Source organism: Chinchilla lanigera, unplaced genomic scaffold (genome assembly GCF_000276665.1).
Source record: "Chinchilla lanigera isolate Chin_1 unplaced genomic scaffold, ChiLan1.0 scaffold00106, whole genome shotgun sequence".
In the NCBI taxonomy this organism is placed as follows: Eukaryota; Metazoa; Chordata; class Mammalia; order Rodentia; family Chinchillidae; genus Chinchilla; species Chinchilla lanigera.
Window position 1 is genome coordinate 784 of NW_004955507.1, and position 24,612 is coordinate 25,395.

Genomic DNA, 24,612 nt, shown 5'->3' on the forward strand with positions numbered 1-24,612 from the left:
ACCAGAGTGAGCTTAAATAAATAACCTAAAGATGAACTGACAAAACTAAGAAAGAAAAAAGAATCCCAAGCAAAACATAGTATAGAGAAGAAAATCATAAATATCAGAACAGAAATTAATGAAACAGACTAAAGGGAGTTATAATACCAACACTTCTCAAACTCTTAATGAAATTGAAAAGGAAGGAGTATTCCCAACTCATTTCTGAAAGCTAGCATCACTCTGATCCCCAAACTAGTCAAAGACCCAATTTAAAAAGAAAAATATAGGCCAATCTTCTTCATGAGTATACATGTAAAAATCCTCAATAAGATATTGGCAAATAAAATGCAACAAATTATAAAGATCATACATCATGATCAAGGAAGTTTCACCCTAGGGATGCAAGGATATTTCAGTATAATCAAATCAATAGATGTAGTACCTCACACAAACAGAAGCAAGGACAAAAACCACATGGTTATATCAATAGATGCGGAAAAAAATTTTGACAAATACAATATTCCCTCGTGATAAACAAACAAAACAAAACAAAACCTGAAGACAATGGATCTTCTCTCAATGTGATAAAAGGCATTGAGGCCAGCCTGGGTTACAAAGTGAGTTCAATGCCTGCCTGAACTGCATAGCAAAACCCTGTCTCAAAAGGAAAAAAAAAATTCCAAATATCAATCGAGCATTTATTAAATGCTGAGCACTTCGCATAGATTCTCTCATTTAATTCTCCTAATCACACAATGAGGTAGACAGTATTTGCATCATTTTACAGATGAGGAAATAAAAGCTCAGAGAGGTTAAATAATGTACCCAAGACTACACAAGATTAAGAAGCAGTCAGGGAAAAAAAAAAAAAAAGAAGCAGTCAGGAGCTAAACTCAAATATGTAGTCCTAAACTAGAGTTTAACCGGTATACAGCCCAGCTTCCCTGGGATGACTCGCTACTGCTTGCCTATGTTTTAATTTCACAGGGAGTTTATGCTTAGTCTAGGAGATACAGGCAGGCCCTGCCAAACACTTTCTGTGCTGCTTCTCTGCAGCAAAGTTCGTTAAGGCAGCTAACGAGTCGACTCCATCGGTACACGCTCAGGCCGCAGGGAGCTAAATCTGAAGCTGTACTCTGCCGCGCTGGGGTTCACAATCTCAGCATTCAGCCCGTCCCTGTTACATTTCCGGTGGCCCCACCCCAGATTTTTGGCAGTTTAAAGGCTCAGCCCCAAAGGGAAGAAGGAGAGGCTTGTGACCCCTGGGGGAAGCCAGTTCTCCCGGCGATGGACCCACCCCACCCCATCTTACACCGCACGGGGAGAAAATGGTCCTCTGAGGGGCGAATTATGCTCAAAGACTTAAAAGGAGTTACTTTCAGTTCGACGTTACAGGATTTATCACATAAAGCATACAGCAGTAATGTCTGAGTCCGCGGAAAAACTCAGAGAAATCCCACAACTGCGTGAGCCGGGGATTCGAAAAGAGGCCTATCCCGCCCCTTCAGGTCTGTGGCCCCACCCCGCCCCCCGGTTCAGGGCCCCGCCCCCGCAGGGAAAGGAGCCTCAGCCAATCAGGAAGCCGCGCCCGCCGGCCGCGACGTGCCCCGCCCCTCAAGCGCGGGATTCAAACTCCCGGAAGCCGGAGCGCGGCGGAGGGTGTGGAGTTGCCGACCGTAGCGCAGCGTTTCGCCGGATTGCGGACTGGCCTGCTGGGTGGCGCAGCTGCGGAGGCTGGCAGCTGAGCGTCCAGTGTCGGCTGCGGCCTGGCGGTACCGGGCCAGACCGCGCGAACCAAGCTCAGTGGGCAGGTCGCCCCGACACATGCCCCTTTCCCGGACGCTCGCTTCATGCCTGGCACCCTGCTGGACGCTTTTCCTTGGTTGTCTCTTCAGTTCCTCCTTTTGACTTTGCGGTGCGTATTATTATCTACCTAAACAGAGGCAAGTGATTGGGCTAAGGTCTTTTTTTTTTTTTTCTTAGTCTTTTTGAGACAGGGTCTTGCTATGCAGTTCAGGCTGACCTTTAGCTCACTTTGTAGCCCAGGCTGGCCTCTAACAAGCAACGATCCTCCTGCCTCAGCCTCCCGAGTGCTGGGATTACAGGCGTGTGCCACCACGCCCGGCTTGGGCTAAAGTCTTTCGTCAGCATTAGCATGCGTTATTTCTTATCCCTTCTACCAATGTCGTTTTTACAGGTGAGAAAACTAGTGCTTCTTTTTGCAGTTTGTCTTTCGCTGTCTCGGCCCGCCTGAGATCTTACTTAGGTTAAGGGTTTTGTAACGTGCCTCCCCTTGTCGGGAGGCCTGTGGTCGATGCCCTGCGCACTTTACGGGATTGGAACGCACCTTTGGTTGCCTCTGCCCACTGTGACTTGAGTCTCTTCAGCCAGTCAATACATGGTTTCTGAGCTCTGCGAATTACGGAAAACTCCAAAGTGCAGCCTCTGAAACAATCGTTGGCTGACTGGAAAAAAAATAAAACGTTGAGGGTCGGTATAATTTATTACCAGTTTGGAGGGGGCGATGTATCTCTTCTTAGAGTTCACAGAGGGAGGGCTTCTTTTTTAGACTAGCTTTGAACTAACTGGGTAGCCCGAACTGGCCTTGAACTTGCGGTGGTACTCCTGCCTTGCCTCCCAAGTGCTGAGATTACAGTGGTGCACCACCACGCCAGCTGGGAGGGCTTCTCGAAGATGGCTAAGGTAAGGGGTACGGGGTAAGGTAAGGTCCGAAAGGGGAACTCTATGGCTGGCTCGCATACCAAATACAGGGAAAAGCGGTTGGTAGGACTAGGTGTTGGGCGGAGGCTAGAAACAGTAGCCCTTCAGCGCAAGCGTTTCTAAAGGTTTGGAAGCAAATCCCCTGAGTTATTTTAAGTGCTGCTGATCTGTATTTCCACCGTTTTGTCTCTCTCAGTGACTTGCTAGTTTACTGCCTTGTCAACCCAGTATATCAGGTCCACAATGTGAGACTATCAAGCACATAAGAAGGAACTTACAACAGATTCCTGAGACACCTTGCATTTGCCTCAGCAGATTTACTAGCTACCTTAATCTTTGACCTTACAATAGGGACAAATATAGGGCATGGTTTGACACATGGTTTGTTCAACTCAGTCTGCACAGTTCTAGTATTTTTGAAGTTTTCTGACTGAACACAGGACAACCTTTGCAAGTCACTTCTCCACCACCTCAAGTTATTGTCCCATTTTTACTGGTATCTTTATCACTACTGTTTATTTCCTATAGGGTATTTATTACAATTTGAGAAACCACAAATCTGTTTCCTTGTTATTGCCTGTCTCCTTTACTACACTGAGGTCAAGGAACATACCCCTCACCTCCCCCAGTACTGGGGATAAAACTCAGGGCCTTGAGCATGCTGGGCAAACACTCTTCCACCGAGTTACACACCAGTCCTTTATTTTTTATTCTGAGACAGACTTGCTGAGGTGTCCAGGCTGGCCTTCAACTTGTGATCCCCCTGCCCCAGCCTCCCAAGTAGCTGGGATTACAGGTTTAGTTTTTGTTAACCAGTTTATACCCAGTACCTTTTAGCGTTCTTGGTAAATAGTATGAATCCATTAATAGCATCTTACCATCCAGATTCTTTAATCACACCACCATCATTTTATCTCAGGATGCAAGGTAAAAATGCTATTTTAACTTCTCTAATGAGAGCTACCTTTATATACTATTCACTACTTTATATACTATATGCAGTACATTTTTACTATATGATTACCTGCAGAGTTTGTATTATACACTTGCTTCTAAACTGTCATCTAGTACTGTTAGCAGGCACTAAGCTTCTCCTTATTTAATTTGGCCTCTTCTTAATTTAATTCATTCCCCAATCCCCTATACATTGTGGCTCTTTTTCTCCAACATTGTGAATGAAAGGAAACTGCTCAAAAGTAAAAAACAACTGGGATGAGGGAAAAGAGGAAAGAAAGAAGGGGAAATTATGTGTATATGTATATACATGATAGCTAACGTAGTTGTACTACTTTTATCACTTTATTGAAAGGAACAGTAAATGATTAATTATTTGATCAATCTTGCATGTCTATATTTTTTTTCCTGAGTAACCACTTTGAAGATATCAATATGTAATACAACAACCATTATTAATTTCCTGTCACTTTGTCTGTAACTCAGTATTGCTTGTATTGTTCTTGTTCTATTTTGTAAATGGATGTCTGTTTATTAATATGTTCTTTTATTTTTAAAATTAAAAGAAAAGATTTACCTTATTTCCTCCCATTGTCTTCTCTCAAATGACTATTAAGATAAAGCTGAATTAGGCATATCTTCTAAAACAGAGGACATACCATTATACTTGGTAATGAATTTCAATGCCAGTAGACTCAGATTACTTACCACCAGCTTTTTATTCTTGAATATGTCTTTGATTTTGATCTACTTCTTTCAGGCCTTATCTATTTTCACTTCTCTGTTGTATTTTAAACAGAAAATTTTTACTAAACTATTACATACATACAGAACTCTACACAATAGATAATGCAAGACATGTTTCTCAAATGCAGATAATACTCATGTATTCACCATCTGAGATTTTTTTGTTGTTGTTCTTTTATGGTACTGGGACACTGAGCTACATCCCCATCCCTTTTTATTTTGAGACAGGGTTTCACTAAGTTGTTCATACTGGCCTTGAATTTTTGATCCTCCTGGTTTAGCCTCCTGTACAGCTGGGATTAGAGGTGTGTTCCACCATGCCTGGCCCAACATGAAATTTTTTAAAAGGTGTTACAGCACCCTAGAATCTTTCCTCACTCTTCTGCAGCCCAGTGATTTGAATGTATCAGTTCCATTTAGAATAGAATCAGTTATTAGGCCTATTTCAAACCTAAGGTTTAAAATTTTAAACTCACATTTAAAATACAGTTGATTTTTATTTTTACAGACCATTTCAGAGATGTCTTCCAGAAGTCCTAAAGATTTAATTAAGAGTAAGTGGGGATCAAAGCCTAGTAACACCAAATCAGAAACTGCATTAGAGAAACTGAAAGTAGCAGTGGATGAACTTACAAGTGGAAAAGGAAAATTTACTGAAAAAGAGAGACGCAGACTTTTGGAGGTAAATGATCTTTGTAACCTTTTAAATTGAAGGAAGCTTTCTTAGAAAACAATGTGTTTTTCTGGATGCTGCTTCTTACTCTTGTCATTATCCTTGTCCTATTTAGTTCATTACTTTGGGAAAGTGGAACTTAGACTTGGAATGCTAAATTCCTACTTTTTCTTTGCGAACTTTTAGGTGTACTTTAGCTACTACTAACTTTTCTCACTTTTTAAATATAATTGATAAATATAATATATGTGTTTTAAGGTTCTCAGATACTAAGGTTTTTTTCAGAAATGAATACATCTTAGCAAAGTGTGGTGGTGGTGCACAGCTCTAATTTCAGCTACTTGGGAGGCTGAGACTAGAAGATTTTAAGTTTGAAGGCAGCCTACACAATTAAGAAGCCTCTGTCTCAAAATATTAAAAAGGCAGGGAATATAGTTTAGGCATAGAGTACACCTGGGTTAGATCCCTAGTACCAAAAAAGAAAAAGAAAAGTAGGGGGAGAAATGAAGGAAAGAAAAGAAATCCATCCTGATTAATAGTTCTATACCTTCAACACAATACTACAGTCTGTTTTTCAGTTATTTAAAATAATAATGCAATTCATTATTCCTCCTATACCTTTTTGATAACTTAGCTTCATTACTTGAATATTACCGATAAATTCTGCTGTGCCATGTCATAGTCTGGTTTTTATTGCTGTACCAATGCCTCAGACTGGCTAAATTAAAAAGAAAAGAGATTAACTCGGCTTTTGATTCTGGAGGCTGCTGCCTCTGTTGCGGATCATCAAGCTGTGTCACAGCGTGGTGGAAGGGCCAGCCCACACATGGGTTGGGGACAGAGACACAGAGAAGCAAGGAGGCAGGCAGGGAATGTATCAGTGGTTATGTTCGCTTTTACAATAGCCCACTCATAAGAACTGACCCAATCTCATAATAAATCACATCAACCCATTCACAAGTTACCTCTTACTAGGCCCCCTTTTCCAGCATTGCATTGATGATTAAGGGAATTGGGAGGGACACCTTCAAACCACCGCATGCTCTATTTAAAATCCTATAACAGGGGCTGGGGATTTAGCTCAGCGGCAAAAAGCGCCTGCCTGGCAAGCGCAAGGTCGTGAGTTCAGTTCCCAGTACCGGAGAAAAACCAAAAAAAAAAAAAAAAAAAAATCCTATAACATACTGATTTAGCATTTTCACTGTTTTTTATTTACTGCATAATTTAGCAGCGTTGGAGCTGGGGATATAGCTCAGTGGCACAAGCACCTGCCTGGCAAGCACAACATGATTCAATCCCCGGTACCGAAAAAAAAAAAAGTTCTATTTCTGACCTTTTTGCAATACTATAATATTCCTATGTATACTTTAATGAGACTGTGCCATTCTTAAATCTTTTTTTTACTGTAGGGGAGAAGAAAGTATTTAGCTAGTAATTATATAATATAATTTTTCTGTTCACTAAATGTAAAAAATTACATGTATCTACTTAAGATACCTTAAATCCTTTACCCACTTCAGGTTTTTTTGTAACCATCTCAGAGTGTAAAAGAGTGTTTGCATGTCCTTATAAATGTTTAAAAACCCGTTATATCATGCATGTTGGCTGCTTTCCAAGTAACCTTTATTTTCAGGCTTTTTTGAGGTAAAATGATTTTATGTATTAGTATTTTGCATGCTCAAGCTGTTTCGGATCTCCTGATTTACAATTTTTTATGGTATAATTAGTAAAGAAATTAGGAAATTATTAGAACTAGAAAGGTTTAAAATTTCAATCATAAATTTGGTTTTCATTTATTTTGCAAAAATGCTTTTATTGTTCATAAAGGGTATCATAGATTTCCTTAAATTCCATTTATAGGAACATCATAAAGTGGAATGATTTATTATTTTAATGACCTGAATTAAAATACTTATTTAAGCACTGAGCATAAAAGTTATTTTGCAACCTGTTAAAGAAATCTTACAGATTTCCTGAGAGACAACTTTCTAATTCATTCCACCTTCCACAAGCATTGTGTGCTTTGTTCCTTTATAACTGATTGAAACTAAACTTATAATTTCTGCCCATTTAGTCTAATTGCACCCCCTAGAGCTACACAGAACAAGTTTATTTCTCATCCAGTTGACAGTTTCTCAGATATTTGAGGAAATCTTGCTTCCTGTTGTAAACTTCATATTCTCTGGCACTTTGTCTTCAGCACTTTGTGGTTTGTCTTTTATCCTTCCTAAACTGTACACCCAACATTGAACACTGCTCCACAAACTGTACGGCTCTGTAGCTATATTGTACTACTGATTTGATTCAAGCTTGTAGCCAATTAAACTCCCCTTTTCATTTTTCATATTAACAGTCATCCACCTAAACTTTAAATTCTCCATTATTATTTGGACTGTTTTTTTTCCTTCCCTAAGATTTAGCTTATATTCTTTTGACTCTGTTAGCCTCGTCATTCTGATCATTATTTCTGATGTCATCCTTTTGGCTCTATTTCCCTCATGCCAAAAGCAGCGTAACAAGCATTACTTACCTATCTTGAAAATCTTGGAGAAATGTTAGCATTACCTTTCATGTACCATACCCAATCATTTATCAACAAGAAGAGGTTACTGAGTGCATCTTTATCCTGCTGTAACATTCTGTACATTTTAACCTCTGTTGGTTCAAGCTCACTAAAGAACATGTATATCATGTAGGACTCATTTTTAACATTTAGATTTATAAGATGCAATATGACGGAGGGAAGATTCTCAAATACTTGTATGAGAAGCAGACTTCTTTAGCTTTCTGTCTCTACCCTTGATAGAGGCAGTTTCTCCTTTCTCTGTGTCTCTGACCATTCAGTGTGGATATATGCATGTGAGTTGAATCTATATTACATTAATATATTGGCTTCTTTTTCTCTCTGAGCTGTCTGATCACAGAAGTTGGCTTCATCTTTTAGGCTGTGGTTTCTTGAAACCAACATGATGTCAAATAAACATTCCATAAATGTTTTCTGAAGTATATTGTTTAGCTGGATGTTTGGCCTGGCTTTGTTCTAAGAGTTGTCTTAGTTTATATCTAGAAAATTCAAGTTCTTCAAGCTGAAAGGGAGAAAAATGCTTATCAGCTCACAGAGAAGGAAAAAGAAATACAGCGACTCAGAGACCAGCTGAAGGCCAGATACAGTACCACTGCCTTGCTGGAACAGTTGGAAGAGAAAACGAAGGAAGGTGACAGAATGGAACAGTTGTTGAAATCCTTATCTGAAGAGACAGATTCATTGAAGAAACAATTATCTGCTTCAATGGAAAGACTTGGTGAATTTGAAAACCAAGCTAGTGCACTTCATTTATCACAGGTACTAATAGTTTCTTCAGACTCAGATTTTTTTCTTTCTAACCCAATTTACAATTCTTGTGAAGAATGAGTTTGTCAAAGCATGTTTGCCAAATGATGAGATAATGTATTAAACTTACAAGTAACATTTTTGTTTGTTTTGCCCAGTCCCTTTTCCATAAGCAAAAATAATTAGTGTGGTTCCCTCCAATCCTACACCACTGTTTTTAACCAAAGGACTATTTAGAATGCAGAGTCTACTTTATATCTACAACAGCCACAATTTGTTGAACTCCTATTTCTCATTTGTGTTATTAGGACACTCGGCTTTTGGGGTTATGTTTTATATTTTAAATACATAAGTACAATATCAAATATATGTTTCTTAGCTGTACATACATCACCTCCCTCCAACAAAAGTTTGAGAGGCACTAGTGTAGCAGAGTGCAAAGCTTTGGAGGTAAAAGATAGATCTGGGTCCAGGTCTTGGTTTTGCCATGTGGTAGCTGTGTAACTGTGAATTCTTTAACCTCCAGCCTTAGAGGCAACCCTAGGGTTCACCAGACCTCCTTTCTTGAACCTCAGTTTCCACGTCTGTAAGATCTGGATAAGAATACTAATGAGTGAGCATGATAATATTTGTTAAGTGACCTAGCATAATGTCTGGCACATACTGAATAGTCCATGAATGGTTACTTATTGATCAGTCTTTGATTCTGTTGGATATTTGGACATTTGAATAATAGCAACACGACTATTAATACCTGTAAAATATAATCTGGGCCTTCCAAATATAATGTGTTAATGTTGTTAAAGGTCTGTCTTTATACTTTCTATCCCCTTTGGGGTATGCACAGTAATCAGTAATCAGATCTGTACATTTATGTGTACTTCCATAAATGGGCAATTAAATGTTTCTATGGATGAGTGAAAAAAAAAAGGTAAAGATTTTCTGGAGAATTTCCATAGAGCTGAAACTCATAAAACATTAGAGTCAGATCCAAAGTGGTTAACTAAAATATTCATTTGAAGTTCAAGGATTAGTTTCTCTGCTTTTAATATGAATTATAAATCTTAGTAGAAAGTGAAATTTTTAAAGATGAATTCATATATTTTTTGTGGGCTTTCTGTTGCTCGTTGCATGACCAACTGCTATAACAAACCACCTTCAAATCTCAGCATCTTAACACAAGAACTGCAGATTTTTCCTCACATCACAGTCTGGTGCTGGTTGGGTGGAGGAAACACTGCTCTACAGAGCCAGAGAGCCAGGTTCCCCTACTCTGGCAGCTCCACCGTCCTTAGGGTAGAGTCTTCACTAGATGCCCTGTGTACTAGAACTGGTACATGTTACCTCTGCTCACACTCCATTAGACAGAAGTCAGGCACAGAGCTCCACTGCCTCAGAGAAAGCTAGGAAACAGTCTGCGGTGTGTCTGAGGAGGCGCAGGGGTCAGGGGAGGGAAGAAGGTGATGTTTAATGAAATCTCTGCGTGCTTTCTACCTGGAGGACTAAATGGAGAGAAAGGGCTATGTATTAGGTTGAGTGAAGAAAGTCTTTTTGGAGAAAAAAAATACTGTGGACTTTCTTGGCAGCAGTCAAATAAATCTCTTTCCTTACAGCTGATTTAAAAAAAAAAACAAAAACTGAAAAACAGCCTTTTCTGAATTTGTTGGCCAGCCTGGGTACATAGCTACCTACTTCCCTTTTATTTTTTCCCATGAGAAAATGAAGCAAAACAGAAGATAAATTATGGTTTGCATTCCATATAATCTACATGAACTAATACTTTTACAGGTTGAGCATCCTAATCCAAATGCTCTAAAATAGAAAATATAAATGAATTGCATGTTTAGATTTGAGTCCCTTCTCCAAGATACATCATTATATACATGCAGATATCCAAACTCAAATACAAAACGATTCTGGTCCAAACAGTTTTAGGTAGATATTCAACTTATACAAAATACAATTCCAAGGAAAAACCCTATTTATTTTTTGTTTTACAATTTATATTTTCCAGATTTCATTGAAATAGCCCAGTTGTTTGGTTTGGCTCCTTTAGTTAAAAACCACTGGGTTCTTCTTATGTACCAACCACTATTCTGGTGATCCTGGGTCCACATGATCTTAGAAGTCAGGTTAGATCTGAAATCTCAGAGTTTCCAGTTTGGTTGGGAACCTTCCAGGAGACCTGAATTCTGACAGTGGTCTTCTGGTAGCTGTCACGTGTGCCAGATCTGGATTTGGGACTTTTCCTCAGAACATATTGTATCTTTAAGGAATAAAGTATAATAAGGAAATTTCTAATGTTAAATGTATGATATTAACTAATCCTTGGTTATTTACAGACTGTGGCTGCAAGCACACCAATGAATAATGCTCATGAGTTGGAAATACAACTGAAAGATGTAAGTTTACTTTTTTCTTACAGTATAAGTGAAGATGGCTAGTTTATTCTTAAATTTCATGGAAGTTGCTAGCATTAGTACTGTGTCTTGAAAAACAATCTAGCCAGGGATATAGCTCAGCAGCATAAGCACTTGCTTGGCAAGCCTGAGGTCATGAGTTCAATTTCTGGTACCAAAAAAAAAAGAAAAGATAAAGAAAAACAGTCTAGTAATGAGACAAGAATTGAATGTTTTGTGGTCATTATATGAGTCTCTTGAATTAAGAGGACCATTTTCAAAACATGGTCTCTGTTGTCCAGAAAGTACTAGAAATCACCTACTATTACCAGATACCTCAACAGTATCCCTTGTTCACCTAAAGTTAATTTGCCCAGTCATTATTTTAGTATAATGTAATTTTATTTTATAGTTTTTCACTTTTTGTTTACCCATACAACATGTACCCTTTAGTTTAAAATCTTTGAAATAAAGTTATTTTAGATATATGGTAAAGCTGTGTTATTTTAAACTTAAGTCTTAGATGGAGAAGTAGGTTTTGTTGGGAATGGAATGACTCAAGCCCAGAATCGCTATTCACCATATATTTTTTTCAAATTTTTGTATTAGATTATAGTGGAAAGTTCTTGATTCAGCTATTAAGTCAGTAGGAATTTTGGTTACAGAAATGTTATTGGCCTCCCCTCTGATAAGCATGCTGTTAAGATGCTTGCTTTATGCCATCTATCAAGTGTCTCTTGATGTCTATTTGATCTTTAAGAGAAAAATTTAAATTTTCTGAGGATCTGTATGCCAGCATAACATTATATTTATCAAAGTGATTTATGTAGAGGTAGCTGAAATAAAAAGGCAACATAACTGTTAAAAAAATATTAAAATGAGTGTTCGGTGTTGTATATTACACTAAACTTCATGGTTTTATGTATGTTAGTATGTGTTAGATGTGCATATTTATGGATAATTTACCTTTTGCACCTCCTGTTTGATCCTTCTACCATGCTGGCTTTCCAGCTACTTATTGAAATCACTACCTTTTCTCTTTCTTTTCTTTATGCCTGGGACATTGTTCCTACAGATACTTTAATAAGTCCCAAATCCTACTCAGGTATTTGCTTAAATGTCATTCACCTGAAGGTTGGCAAGAACAAGGGATTCCTTGGCTATCTTGTCTAAAATGATAGCTCTCAGACAATTCCTGTTACCCCTTTCTGCTTTTGACCCCCCTCATCACATATTACTGTTAAACTTACAATCTGTTTCACTTCCTTCTCTTGTTTATTGTCCTCTTCCATTGCGATAAGTTAAATGAAGGAAGGGTTTATGCATGTTTAGTTCATTGCTGCCTCCTCAGTATCTAGAACATTTGAAAGAATGAATGGGATCTATGAAGTTTGTTGAGTTTAATTAGTGTCTCTTATAGAAAAGAACCTGAAAGTAGATACTGTTGTCTTAAACTCATACCTAATTTTTAGGCTTCTGAAAGCTAAATGTTTCAGATAACAGCTAGAGTTATTTTTAGATAATAACTATTCTTTCTGTCAAATTAACTTTGAAATATTACACTTCTGTGCCCAATCTTCTTTTTGTTCTGTTTTATCTTCCTGGCTTATTTAAGGGTCACATTGTGCTCCTCTGTTCTGTTTACCTTAGAGAGAATTTTAGTCAAATGCCGTAAAATTTAACTCGACTCACCTTCAAAAAGTTTCAGACTCAGTGTATGAATCTAGAGATCTTTTTAAAGTGCAGATCTGATTTAATAGCCCTGGAGTGAGGCCTGAGACTCTGCATTTCCATCAAGCTCCCGGGTCACGCAGCTGCTACCGCTCGTTGTGAACCACACTTGGAGCACCCTTAACTTATGTTTGAAGAGCCAGAGGTGCTTTAGCTCTGCTTTTGTTTTCCAGATCTCAGTAAATCTTTGAGTGCAGGGATAAAATTGTATTTAGAGGACTTAGGGAAAGACACATTGCACTCTTCAGTCCCCACACTGGCACTGGAACATTATTTGGCTTTTGAGATCTTAGCAATTCTGGTCCCATCACCCTCTTCAAAGTTCCCAGAAAACTTTCCGTAGAGCTTCGCCCACCTATTTTAAAAATCCCCATTTATATGTTTTTTTTAAAAAGTCTCAAAAGCCTACATATACTTTCTTAAGGCCTAATTATATCATTCCTCTGAACTGACTGACATTTTGAAACAGGTACCTGGGGTTGTTAACCCTGTAAACATAGCCAAATGTCAGTACTCTTAGTATTTAAAATCATCTGAGCACAGACTAGGTCAAGCCAAATAGCTAAAAAGTAGTTTAATACACATTTCTTGCCCTTAATTTTTAAAAAATCTAATGTGTAAACATAGAATTTAGGGATGGTAAATAGAATTTTTTTTTAATCTGGAAAAATATCAAATTAGCAGAAAAGTTCCAAGAATGAAAATGATGCCTATAACATCCCTATGCCTTTTATCAAAATTGAACCATTATTAATATGTGCTCCATTTTGCACTCTTTTTTTCTTTCCTACCGTACACACATTAATTTTCTCTGAACTGTTGGAAAATGATTTGTACATGCCCACAGTCTTTTAAGGCTACATGCTCCAGTGTGTTTTTCCTACAGGTGAGGATAATGTCTTACATAACTACAGTTCAGAAAGCAATCTCAGTAAATTTAACATGGACCTGTTTATCTATTGACTCATTATATAGCCCAGGCTGGCCTTGAACTCATGGCAATCTTCCTGCCTCAGCCTCCCGAGTGCTGGGATTACAGGTGTGCACCACCATACCTGGCCCCTAGCTAACATTTTAATCTACATTTGGACTTTTACCCAGAGAGTATTTAGTGGATCCCTGTCAAAACAGGAGGGAAAGCATGAGCAGCATTCTGGAGGACTTTAGTACTTTTGTCCATGTTCTGCATTTCTTTTTGATAACTTAGACAACAATATCAAGTGCATGCCTCACGAATGTTTAGATGACACAAATCTAGAAGGGATAATTAATGCCATCACTCTAAAGATTCAAAATTAATATTGTGTACTTATTAACAGCTATCCAGTCTATTTATTCATATTACAAAGGGAAAAGAGAAGATGTATTCAGTGGGAAGACAGGAAAAAATTTTTTGAAGTAATATTGCCATCATGTGGCCTTTTAGAATATTACCTTTAATTTTTTTTTTATTTTAAGGAGAATAAAAATAATAAAATCATTAGAAACAACACAGAATTTCCAAAAACAAGATGATAGGATTCAGCAGTGGTTGTTATATTGCATATTGTTGTCTTCAAAGTAGTTGCTCAGATTACCCGATATAGGTATGCAAGATTGATCAAACAATTAAACATTAACTGTTCTTTTCAATAAACCAATAGAAATTAGTAGTACAATTATCTTAGCTATCTTGTGTATATATATATATTTTTCCCCTTCCTCCTTTCTTTCTTTTCTTCTTTCCCTCATCCCAGTTGTTCTTTCCTTTTGAGTAGTTTCTTACCCTTTCAAAATACCTATTAACTTTTAAATCTTAAACCAACATATATTTTTGTTTCTCAGATTTCAGTAAAGTATCATGATTTCTTCTAAAAGAAAAAAAATTCAATGACTACCCAATGTTAAATTATTTGTTTTAAGACACTTCTTAAATATGGAAAAATGCAAAAATTGGTATAAATTAGATATTTTGGCATCTAACACATTATAATTTATAGGTACTGTATTTGGATATACATATACTCTTTGAGTCACAATGCTGTTTCTCTTAGCAACTAAATTTGAGCACAAACCCAAGGTTCTTGTGTGTGAAAAATACTTATACAATGAACAAGAACATCACTGGAGGTAGTGGTGGATCTGACTGAGATAAGCACTTCTGCAGACTACTGTAAAATAGGCCATAAATCTTAGCAATCTTCTCAACTACACCAAGGTCACAATGAAGTCAAGATGTGATTATTCACATTTCTTTCAGGCTGATTTTTTTTCCCAACTTTAGTTATGGAAAATTTCAAACATACACAAAAGTTGAAAGGAAGTACATCAAACAACTGTAGATCTATCACTTAAGATTCAGTGAGACACTCTTTAAACAGAACTATTCCAATGCAGATAGTCATCCATGAAACTTACATTATTGAGGATATAATACAGAATGAATGTGCAGTGTCTGCACCTGGATAAATGAACTCTGAAACCACACAAAGAAAGCTGCTGTTATAGTTTCCTTCAGGGTATAAGGAGCAGAGTATCTGAGCCTGTAGTTACAGGGCCCTGAAGTGTCTTTGCTTCCAGAAGCTGTTTCTACCATCTTAATCTGTCTCCTGACTCTACAGAAAACAGACACTGAAACTGTAAGACTCATACTGAGAAGCTTTGCTCATGAGTTTGTAGGATGCTTGTGGAGGCTCACAAACTTGGAGAAACTCTCTAGACCGATGAGTTTGCATATATACAGACCTTTAGGGGTATTAGGCTCAGCTACCTTTGTCTTTAGAGGGTGGATGCTCTTACCAGAAAGCAGATGTCCTAATGCACAACCAAAATCTTTTAAGTTCCTTAGCTGTTCTTCATCCTATAACTAGAGGTCTAGGCTATCATCAAAGGAAATACTATATTCTATTTTTAGATTGAAATTAAAATAGAAGAATTTTGATTGTGCATGACAGATCATTTTAAGATCGAAGGGGGGATCTGTGTAGTTCTCTAATCATTATTAGTCTAAAATCTTGAAAAATAAAGTCTGGATACTGTTATAGGTCATTGGAGTACAACTTAGGATAAGCCCTGAACTTGTAATAGGTCCCACATGATATAAATGAATCAGTTTTTGTCCCTGCTGTACAAAGTTCTTTGGGGGGGAATAAATAGTACTTACCACTTATCCAACCTTACACCTTTAGAGTGAGCCCCAGTTCATGGAGGACAGCCAATCTTTTTTGGTATGCCTACAATGGATGCAGGATGCAGGGTGGCTCTAAAAGAATTAAATGCTTTCAAAAATGCATTCCATTACATATGTTTTACTTCCTTAAAATTATACCATGCAACATTCTTGTCAAGAACTTTGTGTTTGTATCATCTCTTTCTGGCAGTCCTGAAGGATATAAAGTTACATATCATTATTGCCATGTCAACTAAGATTAATAAGGTACAACAGATCTGGAACAAATTATGCCACAGGAACTATATATTAAATACTTGTAAGATTACAGAAAAAGTTATCATGGTTCCATTACAAAGGGGTTTATATTCTCATGTATTGCTTAATCAGTGACTAACAGACCTTAACAAGTGTTTGATTCGTTTTTGACATGCTCAAAATTTATTGTTCTACTGGGTGTGCAGGGTTGCTAGATTCTTTCATGGCTTCTCTTTTCTCTAAATGCTTTCCAACTTCATCTAGGGCTAAAGGTCTTCACGCTTGCTGATCCTTGCAGCCATTGTTTCCTGCTGCATGTTGACTATTTGCAAAGATCTTTGAGCTAGGAAATGATATTTTTTTAAAATTTTTTAATTCAAAAGCAGTCTGGGCTCACCAAGATACAGCATTGCATCTCTGCTCTCACAGGCTTTGCTCCAGGTTAGACAGACCACAGTGGGCAGTGGGGGCTGAGGCTCAATACAGAGGAGCTTAGCCATTGCGAAGGAATGTTGGGCCCAGGGCACACATCATGCCTATAAATGACCTCAGGTTTGGATGTACATGTCCTCTTTGCACAAATAGTCACTGAAACTTATTTCCCTTACCTCTCACGAATGCAGAAGATGAGACAGTGCCATCTCCTGGGTTAAGCAACTAGATTAAAAGAATGAAATTGTAATCTCATTGTATGTTGGTGTTATATAAGAATTTCTAGCCTTTTTCCTCTCCTCATTAGCAGACTTTGTCTTCTTTACTTTCTTTTTGTTTTGTCTTTGAGACAGGGTCTCACTATAGTCCAAACTGGCCTTGAATTTGCTATGTAACCTAGGCTGGCTTTTCCTCCAGCCTCAGCGTCCTGAGTGCTGGGATTGCAGGATTGTACCGCCAAGCCTGCCTGTTCTCTAGCTTTTAACATGAATGTGTTGCGCTACTTACTGAAAGAGATTAAATCTAGTGATTTAAGTTTGCTTGTCCTGCAAGTAGTCACTGAGGTGGAGTTAGGAATGCAAATGGTTTATCGGGGAGCTACATCTGAAGTGAAAACGTCAGGAATGCCAGGAAGACAAGGTCTTTGTCACCCCGCAGAAACTTCAGAGCAGACTGCTCTAGAGTGGAGTCTCATATGCAGTGGAAATTGCTTATCTCTGCATTGCTTTGGCTAGGGCCATGCAGCTCACCCCAAAGTAGAGCGATTTGAAGGCAGTAACAGTGGGAACAGCTACCTGCAGCTGGGAAGGGCTCTTGCTTAGAGTGGGATCTGAACAGCTCATTTCCACCCATGTCAGAAAGGCCTTCTATTTACAGAGTGACATCTACACAGACACAAAACAAGTTATCTGTAGGAGGCAGCAAACAAACCCAATCCCACATAAACTATGACTTTGCCATGCTGTCTGTATTCTAAATATGTGTCATGTACAATGGTTGCCCATAATTATTCTGTAAACTATAAGTTTTAATGTGTTGGAAGAGACATCACTTAGAGTTCCTTGTTCATTTTAAGATTTTTGGTTTTATTATATTATCTTTTTCATCTTCACTGCAAGGCTCTGGAGAAAAATCAGCAGTGGCTTGTGTACGATCAGCAGCGAGAGGCCTTCGTTAAGGGACTGTTAGCAAAGATCTTTGAGCTGGAAAAGAAAACAGAAACATCTGTTCCTTCACTCCTACAGCAGACGAAAAAGACTGAATCAGAAGGTACTGATTGGTACAAAAGTGTTCTTTTGGGATAGGACTGACATTTTCCCAAGGGAATGACTCATCAAATTTATATTTTTTATAGATGTGTTATAAAGTAAAATAAGAGGAAATCTTCTAAGCTTGAAATAAGAATTACCATTTTGCAAGTGTGTCTAATCTCTTAATGTTTTCAGATATAAGGAGGACACATGTCACAGATTAGAGGTCATCATGGAACTTCCTCCACCCATGTCCTTCCTGTCCTTTAAAGATCTGCCCCACTGTTATTTCCCCATAGATGGTCTTGTTATCACTTACCTTTTTACTTTTCTTCTCTTCAGCCTTTACTCATATCAACTGCAGGAGAAAGAATATATGTTTTGGGTTTTTTGTCTTTTTAATTTTGAGACAGGGTCTTGTGATCCTTCTGCCTCAGCCTCCTGAGTATCTGGGATTACAGATATGCACTACCATGCCTCTCTAAGGATACATTTTATACATGATTCTTCAATCATTTGAACCTCGCCATGGACTTGAGATGATGTTTCTTACTCATACTGCTGTCTTTTGGCCTAGTGCTTTGCAGTTTCTGTAACATTGATCTCACTTGAGATTGACAGTAATTCTAAGAGGTAGTGTAGGCAGAGTCCAAATAATTAGGCTCATTTTACTGGTGAAGAAATAGACTTAGCGGTTCCAAGTGACAAACTGTTCAAAAAAAGAGAAACCTTCAAGCAAAGGGCTACTTATAAGACTGGCAGCCCTACGGGGACAGCCGCCTTGAATTCTGTAAAGACACATCTAAAGTGAGGAGCCCTCCTCATCATCTGCAGTATCATGCTTGATCATTTGAAACAAAGCTAATACTAAAAAGAAATATAAAGGGAATCTTTCTGGAGATAATTATAAGCTATGTATCTCTAGTGGGACAGAGTTACTACTGTAGTAGTGTTATATATTTACTATATGTAAAAGAATTTTCATTACAGGCTAAGTATAATTTTTTTTCTTTGGTAATATAATGCAATTTCCCTCTTACCCTCCTCCTTTTCTTTCCTTTCCCCTCATGTTTTCTCAAAGTAACATAGGAACTTACAGACTCCTACCCTTCCTTTCCTATCCCATCTTAACACTTCTACCGTTAATTTTGCTAATTATCTCCAGGTGCTTTCTGATACATCTTTAGGAATTAGGAACTTTCTCTCCCCATGAAGTAGTTAGATGATTTTTTGTTGTTGTTTTGTGTGTTTTGTGAATTCAGTAATGTGCCCAAACTTCTGTTTCTTAATCTACCACGTATCAATCATACTACCACCACCCTAGTCTTCACTTTGTAAGCTGAAAAAGTTGTTTGATTTCATTTAAAGAAACGTGTTTAAAGTTTAACTTCTCATAAATGCCATCAATTTCATAAAATAAAATTTCGTTATATGAGTTGTGCCATAATATTGTTTGTCGTAGGTGATCTCCAAGAAGAGAAGCAAAAATATTACAGCCACCTCTTGGCAAATGCCAAAAGGGATCTTGAGGTTGAAAGACAAACCATAACTCAGTTGAGTCTGGAACTTAATGAATTTCAGAAAAAATATGAAGAAGCCCAGAAAAAAATTAAAGATTTAAATCAGCTGTTGTGTTCACAAAGAAAGGCAGAAGTACAACATCTAGAAGATGACAGGCATAAAACAGAGAGAATAGAGAGACTCAAGGAAGAGAATAATATTGCCAGGGAAAAATTTGAAGAAGAAAGGAAGCGATCTGAAGAGCTTTTGTCTCAGGTAAGCAGGTCCACGCAGGTTCTCCATAGTTCAGAAAGCAGTCTTCGTGGAGCCCTCACCTCGGGCCAGGGATTGTTTTAACCAGTAGGCAACTAGCAATGAGCAAAACAAATTTCTGACCTTCTGTGAGAATTTATAGCCTAGAAAGAACTACCTAAACAATTGAATAAACTAAAGAAAGTTAAATAGGATGATATGGTAGAGAAATGAGCGGCTCATGGAGGCCTCTGAGAGGAGGTGGTATTTGAAAAAAGATCCAAAGAACCAATGAACCAGTAATTTTCTGTGGGCATTCCCTCCTAGGAGAAAAATGTGCACACAAGGGTTCCGAGAGAGAAAGAAGTAGGTATGTGTAAGAAGCTAAAGGAAGGTGTAAAACAGTGGGAGGGATCCAGGCTGGTTTCTAGGCTGGTGTGTTGAGTGTGCTGGTACTGTGCCCAAGTGAATTCATACAGTGCCTTCCATATTCTCATTGCACGTGCAGCATTCCGCTAGGATGTCTTAGGAACGTTGGTGTTACTAAGCTAAGATGATTAGAACTGAATACTACTTTGACAAAATAATCATTAAATTTTTCTTGGCAGTGTAGAGTCCACACCCAGCCTTAGGCAAATCACCTACCTTCTCTGACTCAAAAGTTATTATTCACTGGTCAAATAAGTAGCAGCCAATATGTCCCTCATCAGGTTTTTGTAATGCAGGGTCAACTGAGAGACTATGAAGGTACTTTGAAAACTAAATAAATATCAATGTTAGCTATTGCTATTATTATAATGGTAAATTTTCAAATCCTCAGAAGTTGAGAGATCATCTTTACTACTCTTGTATGTCTTGATAGATATGAGGAGTAACTTTTGAGAAGGATCAAGCAGAAGTGATTACTTGGCTCCAACTCTGCAGCCAGGGAAACGAGGCACTGGCCACTTTGTTATCCTAGTCTGAAAGGGTAGCAGAAGTCAGAACCTCCAGAAAAGGCAGTGTGACCACTGCAGAGCTCAGCGCTGTTTGTCGGTGGTCAGTTCCTTAGCTTAGGGAGCTCTACCAGGAACCTTCTCACTTGCTTGTGCATTGGAGCAGTCAAATGACTACCTGAGTGAGTCACCCTGCCTCACACACATTGCCCTGGTTAGCGATATGCGATGTGACTTGTGTTGTATGCGTGTCATACCTCCCTGGTCAGGCAAAAAAGGGACAGGTGAGTCAACACTGGGTCCCTTTGCATCCCACAGGTCCAGCTTCTTTACACGTCTCTGGTAAAACAGCAAGAGGAACAAACAAGGATGGCTCTGTTGGAACAACAGGTATTTACTGGGATTGCTTCTAAATTCAGTTTGGCCTGTTAGAAAGTGGAATGTTTCCTTGTTTTTACACTGTTCTATTAAAGAACTGTTTGAAAGCTGTGAAAAGTATCTTGGAAAGACTTTAATAAGACACATTTCGAAAGACTGTACTAATATGTTCCTGCTACTGTCTTAGGCTAAATTAAATTCTTTGAGATATGATGGCAATATTCTTGGCCTTGGCAAATTTTGTTCTTCCCCAGTGGCTGTAGTTTCCTTTCTAACCTAACAGATTCTCTGAATAGGGCCATCTTATAACTTCAAGCAGAACTCAGAGAGTGACACCATTTATTCTCAGAATATAGGCCAAAGATTCTTAGTATATTCCAAGCCAGGAAGTAGCCATCTCTTTCCCTTCTTCCTCTCTCTCCCACAAAAAGGAGGATTAGGGAAGACTATTTCCAGCCAGCAACTTCCTAAGCTAGTCTTCACTCCCCTATACCTCAAGCCTTGGCTTTGCTTCTTGGCTAAACTGAATCCTTGCCATAAACTCCACTTATGAACATCTCCTTACGCTCAGGGGAATTCTTGTTATGATGATACAACAAATGTTTTTTTGTGCCAATAAAAAAATGCAAGCATCCAGTTAAGAGAATTAAGCAGTGTCTATCAATTGTAATTGTCTTGTTCTGGACACTTTCCAGATACAGTCATGTACTTTAGACTTTGAAAATGAAAAACTTGACCGCCAAAATATGCAGCACCAATTGCATGTAATTCTTAAGGAACTCCGAAAAGCAAGAAATCAAATAACACAGTTGGAATCCTTGGTGAGTTTGGAATGACTAACCTAAAATTTTTCTGTCTGTGTCTGCCATTTTTGCATTTATATGTAAAATCAGTTCCTAAACCAGGAGGATACAACTTAAAGAAGAGCTAGCTTGACTTCAAATCAGTAGGCAGACTCTCGCCTAACTTCAAGCACTTTCCCTTAGAGCATCAATGCAGAGTTCAGAAAGAAGGACATTATGTACCTCTTGGTAATAATTACGTCTGTGTCTGGGATCATTCCTCATTCGTCCCAGATTCTAGAGGTACTAAACAACACTACGTTTAGGAGAGAAAGGTGAGAGAGGGTGTTAGAGAATCCTGAACTAAAACAGAGAAAGAGAGAGAAAGGTTGGCTAGCTGTTTTAGAGATAGTGGGTTATTATCATTAGTAAGGTCTTAAAGAATATTATGAGTTAAACATATTGTTGGGTTGCCCTGAAAACATAGTCTTTTAAATAAGCCTTTTAAATAAAGCAATTTCTATAAGGAAATGATTTTTTACTTATTTTCATCTTACCTATAGTTTTTAGATTAAGTCTGTTAGGGTGTGTGTATCTCTCATTAGTATTTATGTCTTATAATGTCCTAGTACTGCAAAATATTTAGAGATAGTGAAGTGTTATAAATATAACTTGTGTGCAGGCACAGTGGCACATATCTGTAGTCCCAGTACTTGGAAGGCTTAGGCAGGAAGATTGTGAGTTCAAGGCCATTCTGGGCTATATAGCAAAAGCCTACCTAAATAAATAAAATAATTTGTAATTTCTATATGAATAAAAGAAAGACAATATAAATTTGGCTGTATTCTTTAGTATGTCTTTGACTTGGACCATTTGTAACAGTGATGATAGACCTTTTAAAGCTTTCAATGTTGGGCTGGGGATTTAGCTCAGCGGCAAAAGCGCCTGCCTGGCATGCGCAAGGTCGTGAGTTCGGTTCCTGGTACCGGAGAAAAAACAAAAAAACAAAAACAACAAAAAAAAAATAAAGCTTTCAATGTTAACGAACAGCCCACTGTGGCACATGTGCCATAGGTTTGCCTCCACTGATTTTTAATATGAAATTAAAGGTTAGAATCATTTCTGTTAATGGTCATTTTCAAAAGAAGCCAGAGGATATAAAAAATTTTTCAGTTTTTCTGTGCTTTTCTTTATGTTCCTATTTATAGTCCTGATAGATATTGTAAAACAGTTATTTTTGAACTTTCCTGATTACTCTAAATTCTTCAGGAGAAAGCATGAAAAAAAGAAAGTCTCAAAAGTATTATATAATGTTTCACTTATTTCTGTGTGTAGCCTATTTGATCTGTTAAAATTCTTAATTCCATGTAGTTTTTTTCATTACTGAAGATACCCCTGTTTTACAAAACTAATAAATTTAGAGAGCCTAGCACACGGGCCTGCCCTTTACATGTCACTCCAAGATTTTTAATGAAACCTGTGTACATGAACCCCCAACTTAGTACTTTCTTGGGCAATTTGAGTAATTATTTGGATAATTTATAACCACCTCATATCTTACCACCAAAATATTGATGAACAGAAATTTACAAAAAAAAACTCTGCTAGGACTGAAGCAGCTAAGGAATCTTGGAAAGTTAAAATTGGTCGACAATGAGTCTGATATACAATGGTGTTTGGTTGAAATTTATTTTTCAGAAGCAACTTCATGAGTTTCCCTTCACAGAGCCATTAGTCACTTTCCGAGGAGAGACTACAAACAAAGTAAAAGTTGCCTCGCCTAAAAGTCCCACCACTGCACTCAATGAAAGCCTGGTGGAATGCCCCAAATGCAGTGCACAGTATCCAGCCACTGAACATCGGGATCTGCTTGTCCACGTCGAGTACTGTTCACAGTAGCAAATGGTCATTTGTTTTTATGCCAGAAGATTCTATGTTGCATCTTCTGTTGCCTATGAACACTTCCAATTACATATTCCACCTCTGGCTTAAGAAACTGTTTATCTACCTTTGACACTTGGACATGCAAATGAATCATTGTATTTTTTGGCTGCTTTGCGTTTTTCTTTACAGTGATACCTCCATGAGATGGTTTCTCATCAGGCTGCAGAGACAGAATGTAGTGAGCAGTGTGCACTGGGGCTGCTAATGTTTTGCATAGTTAAAGAACTTGATAAAGAAAAGATAATTCAGGTTACTGATTGTGGGTTAAGTCTATTGTACCAGCAAAAACAAAAAAACAAAACAAAACAAAACAAATATATATATGCGTATACATATATATTATGTGGGTTTTTTAAAAATAAAAGATAATTAACTGTTGACATTTTATATCTAAGCTTTTAGTATAGCAACAATTCTAATTTTAATGACCACTGGTTCATTTTTTTCCTTGCTATTATAGAGCAGTTAACAGAAATGTTGGGAATTTTTATAATCCTTATTGCTGCTTGCTATTGAAACTGTAAACCCAGCTATATACTAAGGACAGAACTGATTCTGCTTGAGGAATACGCTTAGTAGCTCCATGCAATGTTTTCTCTCATATTGTCTGGCTGTAACTTTTAACATGAATGTCATTAGCACGCATTGTTTAGCTAAAGTGGTTAAAACTGATTTTAACAAAGCCATCTAGTCTTCTTTGATTTGGAGGTATTTCGGTTTTTTATTATTTTTGGCACTCCTACATCTGGGCAATGTAATTATTACATTTTTTCAATAGATATTTTTATACATGCTTTGCATAAACCAAAAAAAGTTTTTTAAATTCAGATTTTCTACCATGCTTAACACTGGGCTACTGTTAGCAATATAAAAGAGAAAAGAATAAAATTATTTAATAACTTTGACTATGTCTAGTGTATATGTATATACATTAGCTACTCTGAGATTTTGACCCCAAAAGGAGTGTTGAAGGTTCCAGATTAACATATACTGTAAGATGATAAGGTAGTTAAGGAAATATCAGAATCAGCAAGTCTGTGAAAGTGGCAAAAGGAGTAGAAAGATGCTTGTGGTCCTCTCTGTTGAACAGATACTAACTCTTGACCAATAAAGATGATTTTTTACTTATTCATTATACAGATAAAATAATAAACATGCTCAGTCATATTCTTGGAGGTCTTTTGATCTTAGAAAT

The 24,612-nt window shown here is 37.7% G+C and overlaps 1 protein-coding gene across 2 annotated transcripts; it reads left to right on the top strand.

The window, feature by feature from the left end:
* The first annotated feature begins 1,600 nt into the window (after nucleotides 1-1,600).
* Cep55 (centrosomal protein 55kDa) lies at nucleotides 1,601-24,322 on the top strand. Of its 2 annotated transcripts, none has more exons than XM_005407513.2 (9): nucleotides 1,601-1,897; nucleotides 4,913-5,086; nucleotides 8,145-8,420; nucleotides 10,751-10,810; nucleotides 17,495-17,645; nucleotides 19,089-19,402; nucleotides 20,632-20,703; nucleotides 21,387-21,512; nucleotides 23,172-24,322. In XM_005407513.2, exons 2-9 carry the CDS (start codon nucleotides 4,925-4,927, stop codon nucleotides 23,370-23,372), a joined length of 1,362 nt encoding a protein of 453 aa, XP_005407570.1. In that variant the 5' UTR covers nucleotides 1,601-1,897; nucleotides 4,913-4,924; the 3' UTR covers nucleotides 23,373-24,322. The 2 variants fall into 2 exon arrangements, with proteins under 2 accessions (XP_005407570.1, XP_005407571.1); XM_005407514.2 differs by having other exon boundaries at nucleotides 23,200-23,288.
* The last annotated feature ends 290 nt before the right edge of the window (nucleotides 24,323-24,612 follow it).